The sequence below is a fragment of the Salminus brasiliensis genome, chromosome 19, assembly GCF_030463535.1.
Source record: "Salminus brasiliensis chromosome 19, fSalBra1.hap2, whole genome shotgun sequence".
Lineage (NCBI taxonomy): Eukaryota > Metazoa > Chordata > Actinopteri > Characiformes > Bryconidae > Salminus > Salminus brasiliensis.
In genome coordinates, this window is record NC_132896.1 from 21625290 (window position 1) to 21639664 (window position 14375).

Here is a 14375-nt window from a genome sequence, read left to right on the forward strand (position 1 = left end):
CGCTCTGGCTTTGCCAGCACAGGTTGCAGTAGTGAAATGCAAGGGCCATAAGAAAACCAATTCAGCCACTAAACAAGGTAATGATGCAGCCGACGTAGCAGCAAAAAAGGTGGTCAACTACCACAGTCAGTATTTGATCAGGTGCTCGGAGCACGAACAATTGATGACTGAATTAGACATGGGACTAATAGAGGAAGAACAAAACAAATTTTCTCCTCAGGAAAAAACGCTGTTACAGTCAAGGGGTTGCACAAATGTAGACAAGATCTGGAGGGGCCCGGATGGGCGGTTGGTAATACCTCCAGGATTGAGGCAGTCTGTGTTGACTCAAGCACATGGGATGGGGCATTTGGGCGTTGCCTCAATGATACGAGAGTTGGAACAATGGTGGCATCCGTATCTGAAAGAGATGGTTAGACTACATGTGAGTGAATGTACTCAATGTCAGGCTTTTAATGCCAAACCAACAGTTAGACCAGAAATGGGACGATATCCCCGTCCCAGTGGCCCAGGCAAAGAGGTGATCATTGATTACACAGACATGATTGACTGTGTCAGAGGACACAAATACCTGTTGGTAGGGGTAGATGCTTATTCAGGATGGGTGGAAGCAGTCCCCACAAGAAAGGCGCTTTGGTCGTAAAGTTTTTGATCAACCAGTATATACCTCGCCATGGTTTTCCAGAAATAGTTCGCAGTGACAATGGAACTCATTTCAAAAACAAAGACCTCCAGTTTGTAGAAGCCTCACTTGGACTAAGACATAAATTTGGCACTGTGTATCATCCACAATCCCAAGGTAAGGTTGAAAGGATGAATCAGACCCTAAAAAACAAATTGGCAAAAATCTGTGCACAGACAAAAATTGACCTGGGTAGATGCATTACCTCTTGCCCTCATGGCAGTTAGGTTGGCTGTAAGCCAAACCACAGGCCACTCGCCTCACGAGCTGCAAACGGGGAGGGCATTTCCGGGACCCGGAACAAAGCTGGTAGGAGTGACTGAATGTTCACCCCTAGCACACAGAGCGTATTTTGAAGCCTTGAGCAACCTTGTTGCAGTTTTTTCTCAACAGGCAGGCGAATGAACGAAGCAGTCGGAGTCCAGGACAGGATCACCGGCGGAACCAACAGCCGAGTGGGTGAGACTGAGGGTTTTCAAGCGAAAGTGGTCAGAACCACGGTGGACCGGGCCATATCGAGTAACGGAGAGAACAACCCACGCGGTCCGTCTTCAAGGCAAAGGTGACACGTGGTACCACTGGACCCAGTGTGCCGCAGCAGACCCTCTGATGCACAAGCTGCAAGACATCCAAAAGGATCTGAAGACAAAATAAGTCCACCAAACAACAAGGGGCAGAAAAATCCCCAGGTGGCAAAAGGGGGAAGGCAGTCTACCTGAACCCTGACGTCGCAGGTCAAAAACAAAGAGCACGGATGACAACCTGTCAATTAGCTAGCTTTGGTGCTTCGATTGATCACCACAACAATTGAAAACAAACAACCACCGCCTTACATGATGCCACTGATATCGGGGACTCTGGACCCTGACAACTCGGGAGCGGAGGAAGTTGTTTATGCATAGCACAGCCCGCTAGAGGTGCCTTAGAGGTGGCTGATCGGGGCAGGATGGCCGTGTGAGAATTTCCTCTCTTGATTGATAAGGCTGTAGGCCGGAAAGGATCTGCCTGAGGGGTTTTCGCTCACACACCTCTACGCTAGTCTGTGCCATGTCTTTTATATGGTTGATCTCTGTGAAGAGATCAAAAGGGGGAATTGTGAGATTATAATTATAGTTATGGGTTTGAATCATGAGACTAGAGGGAACTTGCTTGCTCAATATAACCCTGAAACCAGACAAGCAGAACAGCGTATTATTGTATATTCTAAGAAATGCCATATAAGGAAGATAACAAAATGTACATGTTGGGTGTAACTGGATCAGCACATGGCAGTTGAAACTTGCTCACGAAAAGAGGACCCACCGCCCAGGGCATACATGTAGTTCAAAGTGATTAGATTAGCAGAAGTACTTGTGAAAATATAAAATGCAGACATAAAATGCAGCCAACAACGGCACCAATCAGAACACGCAAAACACAGGAGCCAGAAGTGAAACTAGCCAAGATAGGACTAGACAACGCCCTGCGTTGTGAATATAAGCAACGCAGCCTGAAGTGTCTTTCAGACTACACCTGACATCTCTGTATGTTATGTAGTCTCCGTTCTCTGCAGACCAACGCAATAAAACTCTTCTACTCAAGGCGGACAGCTCTCTGTGTGATCTTTCCCTCATTCACGAGCATGCTGGGCATAGACTAAGAGCTATGATCCCAACAATAGCCAGGGAGCTAGGCGCGATGGGAAAAACAAAACAGGGAGATAAGCTAGAACTACTAACGCTTGCAGTGCCAGTAAATGAAACAAAAGAAAAACCCGCACTCGTCAAGCGCAACTAAACTTACTCGACGTAGATAGGAGCCTAGGGATCAGTCGCCGAACCCTCGAGGCGACTCAGTAGCAACCAGAGTAGCAATATGCTCATGAACGTGGCGGACTCTCTCAGACGTCCTCGTGAAGACCTAATTCAAGCTAGGATATAGCAAACAAACGCCAACACTCTGGGTCGGCTTAGCAACCGGAATTCTCGGCAACAAGGAGTTTGTGTCAGCTCCCTAAGTACCCCAGCCTCAGGTGAACCGAATCAATAACGTAACTCAAACAAACAGAGTCCTTGAATTGAAGCCTGGGGACCGCGGCTTGGGACCGCCCCCGGGGCGGGCTCGGCGACATGGACCTAACAACCTCAAGCCCAATGGATGTTGGGTGATGCTATACAACAATGACCCAAAGCACACAAACAGTAGTAGTAGTAGTAGTAGTAGTAGCAAATAATATTTGTATTTTGACATGGCCAAATTACAGTTCTGACATTAACCTTATCTAAATGATGTGGCATGACCTGGTATTCACATGCTTATTTTTCTGCATGCATTGGCACAACACAAAACAGCTGAGGAAAAAAGGTAAAATCTGATATCATTCCAAACGAAACTCTGAATCTTGGCTGATTTTATTGGCACTCCTAATTTAATATGTGGCAGCACACTCTTTGAAATGTATAACCAAAATCAATTGTGTCCTATATGTTTTTGTTAACTATTTCTGAGTGCTTTTTAAGTATGTTTTTGGTCACTGTCCACTGGAAGACTCATAATCTTCGATGGAGACCCAGCTTTATGACACTGAGCTTTTTGTTGTTGCGCTATACAATTCTTTGGTAGTCATCGTAAATAATGCCATGCAGACAGTCAAGAAACAACACAGAAACATTTAAATCCATAACGTTATTTATTTTAAACTCTATGATAAAGAGTTAATCTGTGATAAATAGTACAATCTAGTATACATAAAACATACATATTATGTATATAGTGTACATAAAAAATATTTTATATATTTTAGTATTATTCATAGTAATAGCTTAAAATCAATTTAGGGACATATGCAAGCTGAAGTGGGCAAGTAAGGGGGATAAGTTGGAAAAATTGAAAGGAAAAAGGTGCGAAAGATGACAGTGTGTGCAGAAGAAAAATCAGTAGAGCTAAAAGTTTTAGCTCTGTAAACAAAACCTTCAAAGGTTCAGACAAAGCACTGATTGCCAAACCTGTGATCAGAGTGAAACCTTTATACCGATAAGAGTGTTTGTGCATTTGCTTATGACTTATATCCTGACACTGCCCACCGCATCGGCAAAGCAACCAGCATTGTGGATGACTCCACCCACCCTTCACACAGACTGTTCTCCCTCCTGCCATCAGGAAGAAGGTACTGCAGCATCCGGTCCAACACGACCAGACAATGGCTGCAATAGCTTCTTCCCCCAAGCCATCAGACTTCTCAACTCAACTCAACTTCTGAACTGATGTTTTTTTCTGTTACATGCACACACACACTCTCGCTCTCTCTCCCTCTCTCTCCCTCTCTCTCCAAACATTTACCCCAGATAATGGTAAAAAAAAATTTTTGCACAAATAACTTTACTACCTCACTGGACTCAATATTTATTGCACATTATTGCACACTTGCCCCAATTATTTATTATTCTCTGTCTGTATTGTGTTGTATTGTCTGTCTGCACTTGTATTGTGTTGCACTTGTGTTCTGTATGCACTGTGTCTATGTTGCACCATGGTCCAGGAGGAACGTTGTTTCATTTCACTGTGTATTCTGTATGTAGTTGAAATGACAATAAAACCCACTTGACTTGACTTGAACTTAGCCAGTATGGCTTATTTGCATTTTATTTACATGCGTGCTAGCCTATTCTATACTCTCTGTTTCACTCTCTACATTACTTGGATAGATTGTTGTGTTGGATGAATAAGCAAATTTTCGCTTTTTGCAAATAGACATTGTTAACACTTAGTGTCTTGAGTTGACTAGTGGCTCAAAGTTCTTCTGGCTCAGAGGGAACACGCGCTAGAACAATAACAGCATCACCATTGCTGCCCGGGAGGGGGCTCTCCCATCACTCTGATAAGTAAACCTAAATATTTCTATTTCTTTTGCTGGGTTGGGCATTTCTGAGCAACCTTATATGTTCGTCTTTTTTCATGTTTTTGAATGTTTGAGAACGTGGAAATATTACTATAGTTGTATCTTGCTACACAAAAGAGTTGTCAGAGTTGTCTCAAAAGCATAATATAACACATGGTTGCAATCAAAATTATTTAGCACATTAGGTTCATAAGCAGTTACAAATGTTTAGCTTTTTCCAGTTTAAATTTAAATATCTTAACATAGCTAATATTCTGGAATCATTTTGATTAGAAAAGTTAACTATGCAATGGGCTGTAAACTTTCTCCATTTTCAATGTGGTACACAGACACAAAGACTAAGTCAACTTTTCTCCGATTAAACTGGTTGATGTGTTTTTAATATTGCCAGCACATTTTACATGCCATACTTTCAAATTACAGAAGCATCACATAACTAGAATCTTACAATCTTAAAAAAAGTCCAGTCCATTTTTGGAGTTCTATGTGGAATGATACTATATTTAACTCTTTTTTTGCTTGTTTTGTGTTGTTTCAATGGAAACAAAATAAATAAACGTTTGTATAAGCATTTGTAACTGCAACACATTTTATTTTCCAAAAGAAGTGCAGAGGTGCAAATCATTTTGACAATGTTTTAATAACATCTTTACTTTGTATGCAGGTTAGCCATTATGAATCGGATTTCATTCAACTACTTTTCAATGTAAAACCACACAGGATCACTGAAGAACTAATATTTAGACCTTAGCCTAGTAAACTCCTGTGACTTGACTGTAGTTCTGGCTTAAACACTCCAGTCATCAGCACACACCTCTAAAACATGCAGGATGACAAAAAAGGTTGTAGAAAAACATAGAAATAGCTGGGCAGCCATCTTTTAAAGCAGCTCAGGTGAACAGCTGGACTGTGGAGTGTTTGGCTGGCAGAGAGAGAAGGCACAGCTGGCTTTTAAGAGGAAGCACTCCCCTGGAGCCTGCGGGAGGTCACAGCCTGCTAGGCCGCAAAGCGCTGCTCGGCAGGCGCCGCATGTTAAGGCAGAAGGGCCATGCTTTCAGCAGGCAGATGTTGCTTTGCTTCACTGGCTGCCTCCGTGCACCTACCTATCTTCCCCTACCTCTATTTCTCTTATGTTTGCCCCTCCACTACCCAACAACCCCCCCAACCCACTCCTGACCCCCTGTCCTGCATGCAGCAGCACAGATGTGCCATTTCGCCTGCATCCTCATGGCAACAGCAGTCCAATGATGACAGGCCTCTGTTCAGTGCCTTGAGTGGCCAGAAACAAAACCACTGCCTTTAAAAAGAATGCTCTCCAAGGTCTCAGTGCTCTCAGTGACCTGTACTAGAATTCAGTTTTAAAATTTTAATGTTTAGACTAGGCCAAAAAGAACCTATTGAAAAAAACTACAATGCAAACCTTCATTAAAGAGATAGTTATGAATAGCAGGATGACCTTCAGTCCTACTGTGTTTTTAAAGCATTTAAACCAAGTTCAGCCAAACAAAAAAGCATCCTCTCAATTCACCTTTGCATCCACTAATTTATCGACCAGCTCCATCTCATGAGTTAAAAGAGGTGATGCAGCCCACAGAGCTAGTTGTGAATTGGCAGCATGGGCACTGCACAGAAGGACCACCATTGTCAGTGTGGCCCCCTGGAGTAAATTCTGAAATAATGAATCCGCTTTCAGGCCCTGGGGGCTGTGTGACATGACACCGGAGGAGCCATCAAACGGCAGCATCAGCAGGGCCCTGACAGAGATGAATCGAGACAAAGACAGCAGTGAGTGACAGACAGCACAGTAGGAAAAGAAAGAGAGACAACACCTTGCCTGTCCACACTGATGTCTGGACCATGCTATGACCTTAACCACAAGTGTTTGATATTCCACAGAACTTTCATACCGGAGTAACAAATAAATAATCTACAGAATTACAATGCAAAGGATGATACTGGTATCCTATAAATGTGAAACACAGAGAAACTTCACATGATATAAGAAGTACATCATTAACAAAAACATCATTTCACAAACAAATGTTCTCTAGTGATCCCATTTGGACAGCTAAACAGGCATTACTTATGCAGTCCCTTTTAAAGAGAACAGAAGTTAAACTTTAATAGCTCTATTTTTCCTTTCAAATTCTGTGTTAACAAATTTTGTTGGCAAAACAATTTTGGCTTTAATAATTCATTCAAAAGCAGCCTTGCTGTTTTCATTCTGCAACAGCTATGCTCTGACTGTTGAAGGCAGAGATCATGTCCATATGCTGACAAAACATACAAGCCTCTGACCCCTCCTAATGCATTATTTAAACACATTCTGCAGTGAGCTTCCATAACATGGACACAGGAACTAAAACACCACACACACTGCAGTGACCCAAGACTCCTTGGCAAAAAGAATAAATATAAGCAGTTGACTTTGAGTGATGGGCATGGACACACGTGCACATACTCATATTTTGCTTTTAACCTTCAGCTCTGCCTTTGTAGGCTGTGGAGATGAGAGCAATAAAAAGGCAAGGACTGCCTATAAATCACTGTGATATTTTGTAAACATTTACAGAGTTCCTTTAGTATCCTAGAAGTTATAATCTATAATTCAATAAAAGTCACCAGACTTAGATTACTGTAATGTAAGATAATACAGTGCTACTGAGTATGAATATATTATCTCAGTAAATGACAGATCGCTGTTCCCAGAAAAAAAAAAAAAACGGTGTCAGAAAAAACAAAGAGATCATTAGAGTTGCAAAAATAAATCAACAGGCAAGCTTTCTACATTCATTTGAATTTTAGCAAGTCTTTTTCCGCAAGCCTCGGAAAAAGGGTTAGAAAAATAGCTAGCTTAATATGTTAGCACTGTACTGCAGCAGAAGGGGCAAATCCATTAATTCAAAGCATAAACTTTGATGACATGTTTGACATCTTTATCTTGACGAAAGGCACATTTCAAAGGAATTGGCTTGCCTTCAAAACAAATGGGTTTGGACATGAACCCAGTAACAATCTTCAGCTTGTAGTCAAGGCAAGTAAAAGAGGTGGCGCTCAATGTCACTGCCAACATGGCTGCTTTATCAGAAACCCTGACCACGGCCGCAAGCCAGGAAAAAAAACTGAATTATTCTGTGTTTGTTGTTAGACGGAACAAGGGCAGAGAGAAGGCGGTCGCGACCTTAACCAGACGGAACATCCCTGGTCTTATTGACTACTCTGTCACCCGTTCGGCCCACGCCTGATTTGACATTCCATTAACGGTTCCCCTGAGCCGCGGGCTGACGGCAAAGGAGAGAGCCGGGACGGAGAGATGGGATTTACGCAGGGGGCAAGATCACCCTTCACCAGTGCCCATTAATGTACCACTCTGGCCTGTGGCACACTTACCGCTCCAGTGGAAGCACTGTATGGGCTGGACAACCGCTGAAACACACAAACGCACACAGAGGTAGGAGAATTCGGGTTAAGGGAAGAAAATAAGGTCACACACAAAGAAAAAGAATAAGGGGGAAATAATTGAAAGAGAATGAATACCAAAGCAGAGAGATGTAGAATAAAAGAAAAAAAGAAATGGGCTGGAAAAGCACAGTAAACGAGATACCTTTGCAGAACTTTTGGCAGGTCACACATTACAGAATGACTATGTTTCTTGTTCTGTATGAAAGCCTGTGTCACAAAGGCAAGCTTTTGTCACAAAGGCAAGTTTTTGTCCTTTACAGTGCAGGCTGAGTGCGACAATAAAGCCAACAACGGGTGACCAACTATGGAATCCACGGGCCTCAGGTTTTCAGCCTTGATTCTGCTCAGTCTAGCATACAGCCAGCAGCCGCTGTCCTGAATACAGCACGTCTGAATCACACTTCAGGGACAGCACAGACATCATGATATAAATGTGTTTTATTACAGCACAGCTGGTGGGAAGGGTGGAGAGGCTTTTTTTCTAGGCCCTTTTTTTTGGCCTTAGCGACTTGGCCACCTGTTCGGTATAAAGGCCAGTGGCTTGCTTCTTTTATAGACTCACTGCTGTACTGTGAGAGAAGATGTACAGAGACATGTGGACAAAGCTGCATGTAGGCGTCCCATTGTGCGCACGCACACACACACACACACACACACACACTCTCACAAAAACACACATTTCCCTTACAGGCTATTCATCTGCCTCAAACGGATCCTTGTTTTTTTTTTGTTTTTTTGTTTTTTTGCAGTGGCAAAGCACTAGGGAGAGGGCCTGTGTTTGGTTCATGTAGCCACTGATGGATTTTCCTTCGCCAGTGTGCCTTTCCCCCTCACTTCCCTCCATAATGGGCCGGCATCATCTCTTGACATCTCTGTTTGCCTAACCTCTGGGACACCCAGGCTGATTACAGTGCTTAGTGTTCTCTCCCTCAAACACAGGTTTATTTTTTTAGAATGTCAGGATGTGGGATCAAATTAAAAGTAAGAAATAACAAAGGGCCATCAATCAATTTCGTAACACCTTGTGCCTTAAGGATGGACACATTGTCATTCTTAAAGAGACCACTCCCATCAGGATTTAAATGTTTCATCATCAGGATAAAGGGGATTAGTCAGAATAACTTGTATTGATTTGCAGTGACCCTTTCCTCTAAGGCAACGGTGGGGAACTTTGGTCCTGGAGGGCTGGATTTCTGCATTTCTGCACAGCCTCTGCTCCCTAGTCTAAAGAACAAAATGAACCAACCCCCACACTGCAGGGGTCAAGTATTTAAACACTCAGGCATTGTGTATTTTCCTTAGATTTGACAATGCACTGCAGTTTGTGAGTGTCTAATTTGGTGTCAGAGCTGCAGCAAACTGTGAGAACTTCTTCCTTTTGTACAGGATGTACATCCTTTGTTCCATTTCAGGTCTAGGAGGAACATGACAGACTCATCGAGGATGGTGAGGGCTGGCAACAGTAAGGGGAATTTTCCTTAAGGTAATTATTAGATGTTCATGAATTAAGTGTAAAATGCTTTGTACTTCAACTATAACCAAGTACAGAATGAAGTAAAATTATGTTCCTGCAGGACCATGGTGCAACATAAAAATACACAATCCTACAATAGACTACACAAAGTGCAAGTGTGCAAATATAGAACAAAAAGAACTAGTATAATAAATAGTGTGGAGTGTGGTAGATGGCAGCACCATCCATTGAACATCTGGAAACTTGGGATGATATGCAAACCACAGTGGGTCCAATGAAAGGGGCAGCCCCAAGCCCCATCTTAAAGCACTTAATGACAACAGGTGTGAGTGCAACCAGTTGATAGTATCTGAGACAGGACACTGCAGACGTCTTTGGCAAAGGGATGAAGATGGAGGTCTTGAAGCACATTGTAGTGACCGCACTGTTCAGAGAGGGCAGCACATCCTTTGGTTAATAAAGTATTATCTTCTCTTCAAGTAATGTTTCAAACAAAACAACATGCAAAACTAAACAACTTCATGGTGGCATAGCATTTCTGCTGCAGTGCCCAACTGCCTGAAATAGGGAACATAATGCAAAGAGTTATGGAACAGCATGCCAGCCTGGACATAACAAACAAACAAACAGGTAAACTTGATGATAAAAATAAGAGCACTGACCTGGTTCCTAGTATCAAGTACAGCACTGGCAAAATACCTTTGAGAAAACCACAGAGAAATCCCAATATTGCGTACCTTTGCAATCTGAAATAGCTCAAATGTTTATATGTAGTGCACTACATGTGTCATAAAAATATTTCTTTTTAGTTGAGTTATGACAAAACTTAATTTTGGGTTAGCCATGCCCCAAACTCCTCCCACTCCAAACTCCAGCCCAAAAAGTCCTGTTTGTTTGTGAGTTTGTTATTTCCTCCAGAAATCAGATTTTAAAATGTGGGTTTACACCTAGGAATGAGGTGATTGAGGTCTCCAGGACCTTTCTGTTGATTACATAGAGTAGCTGCAGATTTTTTTCTTTATTGTTTTATTGTTCTATTTGCAGCTTTTACATTGTAAACTGTAGATTACGTGTCGCAATGAATGAACTGCCATTGAGTCATTTGTACATAAATGTTTGAGCTTGTCAGGTGTATGTTCTAGTGTGTGTTCTAGTGTGTGTTCTAGTGGTCTGCAGGAGGGACCAGTTCAGTCCGTCTCTCCATTGGAAATGATATGGATGGCTCACTGTGGACTGCTGAATAATAAGAGTGTTTATGAATTGTGACAAAAGCAGAGCTTCTGTACATAAAATAGCAATCAGGGAGTTGCCATGGCTGAGCTGCTCTTCACATCACCAGTCACCTTGTGCTGTGCTAAACTTTACACGAAGGACAATGAAAAGCGGGAGAAAATAAGAGGAAGAGAGAGTCAATACTCCACACACTCCATTCATTCAGCAACTTCAGTGAGCTTAATAATGACAGAAATACTTAATAATCCAACCAAATAATTACAGTTTTTTCACTTTCAATAACTGTGCCAGAAAGAGTTTTTTAGAGCAGTGTTATAGAAGACCAAAGTTTTGGACAGAACCATTTTTGTAAATATGATATGACCTTACTAGTGCATTTCAATGTCAACAATGTTCTTAATTTGTAAAGGAAGCTAATATAAAGTAATTTTCTTTAAAGAACTTCTGGAGGATCCCTATTGTCCCAAGAAACAGTTGAATGTAAAGGACATATAACTGTTGTAGTTTGTAGCTGTAGTTATGTTGTAGTTATGGATTTATAAAATCACTAATTATTTGTAGAAAAAAAAAGAGGAAATTAAACATGAGGGATGTGAGAAGAACTACATTGGGATCCCAGAGTCTTAGAGTGCATACAAACCTGGAAACAAACAAAAACAAAAAGGTTAAAATGTTAAAAGAATTTTTTTTTAAAAATTATGATAAAGAAAGAAAAATGTTTGTCTGTGTTTCTATATCACTATAGTAAACTGTAAAAAGGTTTTGGAGAGTGGTGTACATAACCCATGTGCCAGGGGCGGCTTCGGGCCGCGGTCCACAGGCTCCTTGGGACTTTTCAGTCAATGTTGGGTTGATTTCAATGTTCACGTACTTTCTGTTCCTCCCGTTGGTTTTCTCACTAAGGACTTTTATGTTGACAGCGGTCGCAGTAAGGCGCCATGTTTTCTGTTTATGTCCGATTTGTTTCACCTGAGTGCTGGGGTACAAAGGGGGCGCCGAGAATTACTCTTGCGATGCCAAGCTGTAAGGTTGGCTTCATGTTCTGGAGACTTCTAGGGAGGTCTACAAGTTCAAGTAGTATATGCTCTATCGGAGCGGTTTCACGTTCAGGAGTTCGCTGTCTGGTTCACCGGTTGGTCGCCAGGGTGATTTGGCGTCCGGTTCCCTTGCACCTGAGTCGAGTAAGTTCATCGGCGCCTGACGAGCGCGGTTTTGGGGTGAGGTTTTTGTTTGTTAGTTTCGTTGGTTCTGTTGCGTTCTAGCCTTCCTCCCCCCCGTTTGATTTGTCCCCTCTCCCTTTGCTCCCGGACTGCTTTCCAGCCTCAGGTGGTTTGCCAGGTTTATCCCCGTTTCAGTTGTCACCTGTTTGTTTTCTGTTTCTGTTTATTGGACCCTGTACTTTGCTGCCTCATTTTGTTTGTGTTTGGTCATTTTGGTTTTGTCATTAAAGACTGTTTCTCTGCATTGCTCTGTCCCTGCGAGTGTTCCCTTGTCTCGCCTAGCCAGCATGACAGAATTCTCGACCGACACCCTCCGAACAGCGGGGATGGATGCCTTGGATCATGCTGTTCGCGCCCAAGGTCAGTTCTTGGGGCAGCAGCAACACACTCTGTTGAGCGTGTCAGAGACTGTTGGCCACCTGCCGCAGCAACAGGTGGGCCAGCAGCACCAAGTCACCCAACTAGTGGGTGACGTTCAGGGGCTCACGAATCTAGTAAAGACTTCGTTGGAGCCTGCTAGCTCTCCCAGTCCCGTCTACACACCCCATAGCGCGTATCCGGTTGGCAAACTCCCCGACCGGCACTGACCAGGCGAAGATCACCTTTATAGTATCCCGGCTCGCAGGGAAGGCTCTGGATTGGGCCACTGCCACCTGGACGGAGCTTAGCGAAGGATCCCTCTCGGAATACCTTAAACATTTTAAGGCGGTGTTTCTACACCCCCGAGAGGGACTCACCAAGGGCGACCTGCTGCTGCGCATGGAGCAGGGCTCCCGGTCGGCGGCTCAATACTCCCTGGAGTTCCGTACTCTGGTGGCAGGGAGCGGATGGAATCAGCCGGCCCTCTTGGCCCTGTTTCGTAACGGGTTGAACCCCCTTCTGCAGCGGGAGCTGGCCTGTCGGGGCGAGACGTTGGAGCTGGACGACTTCATCGCACTCGCGATCCGGCTGGACCAGCTCCTAGGTCGCCCTACTCACCTCAGACCCCACGGAGCTGGGGGATCGGTCGCCTGCCCCAAGAAGCAGGCCAGCCAAGGTGCGCCAGGGAGTATAGGACTCTCCAGTTCAGCGGGTACGGCGGCCCCCGCCTCACCAAGTACACCGGAGAGTGAGCCCATGGAGGTGGGTATTGGCCGCTTGGCACCGGAGGAACGCAGTCGTAGGACCAGGGAGGGGCTGTGCTTCTACTGCGGGGATGCGGGGCATCGTCGCAGAGACTGCCGGAGGAGGATCCTGATGGCTTCTCGCCCAAACACCGATGGGCGCGGGGAGGGGACTCCTCGCGCTAATGCGGTGAGTCTGCCCGTTCCGGGGCTAGTGTCTAGGTCGATCACGTTGCCAGTATTAGTGACCTACCGGTCCCAGTGTGTGTGTGTTGCAGCGCTGATCGACTGCGGTGCGGAGGGGAGCTTCCTGAGGGCCAACATCGTGGAGCGTCTGAGAATCCCGGTGGAGGAACTCCAGAGACCTCTCCGCATCACCACCCTGGACGGGCAGCCCATGGGTCCTCGCCCCATTACCCACGTGACCACTGGGGCCCACCTAGCCGTGAGTTTCCTACACCAGGAGGAGGCCTCACTGCTGGTACTCCCGGCCTCCGAGCATGCTCTGATACTAGGTCTGCCATGGCTTAGTAAACACAACCCTCACATCTCCTGGCCAGACAGGGAGATAGTATCTTGGTCCTCATATTGCCGCACACACTGCCTCAATCTCGCCCCCCTTAGCGTCGGGTCCACCTCGGTGGAGAGCCCTGAACCAGAATCCCTAGTCGTCTTGCCATCCGAGTATGAGGACCTTGTAGAGGTCTTCTCTAAGTCCGGTGCTGCTAAGCTCCCCCCCCACCGCCCGTACGACTGCGCCATCGACCTAGTAGAGGGAGCGGTCTTACCTAAAGCACGAGTTTACCCCCCCACTAGGGAGGAGGAACGGGCGATGGAGGATTATATAGACGAAGCCTTAGCACAGGGGTACATCACGCCGTCTAAGTCTCCTGTAGCGTCAGGGTTTTTCTTCATTCAGAAGAAAGGGGGGAGGGGTTGAGGCCGTGTATAGACTACCGGGCACTTAACGCTATTACCAGGCGCTTCCCCTATCCCATGCCGTTGGTCCCGTCTGCACTCGAACAGTTGCGTGGGTCCCGAGTGTTTAGCAAGCTGGATTTGCGCAGTGCGTATAATCTCGTGCGGATCAGGGAGGGGGACGAGTGGAAGACGGCGTTTATGACCACCAGGGGGCATTACCAGTATCGGGTCATGCCGTATGGCCTAGCCAACGCCCCCTCCGTCTTCCAGTCATTCATTAATGATGTCCTGAAGGACTACCTCGGATGATTCGTGGTGGTCTTTCTGGACGACATACTGGTGTACTCCCCCGACCTGGTCACCCATGTGCGCCACGTACGCCTGGTCCTGGCGAGACTCAGGT

At 44.9% G+C, this 14375-nt stretch overlaps 1 protein-coding gene across 1 annotated transcript in view; it reads right to left on the bottom strand.

Annotated features, from left to right (window-relative positions):
• Positions 1-1769: 1769 nt before the first annotated feature.
• Positions 1770-14375, bottom strand: part of diaph2 (diaphanous-related formin 2) — a 395960-nt gene continuing 383354 nt past the window's right edge. The window contains exon 30 of the mRNA XM_072664160.1: positions 1770-1846. Coding sequence (XP_072520261.1) covers positions 1836-1846 — 11 coding nt within the window. The 3' untranslated portion in view covers positions 1770-1835. The remainder of the gene's footprint in view (positions 1847-14375) is intronic.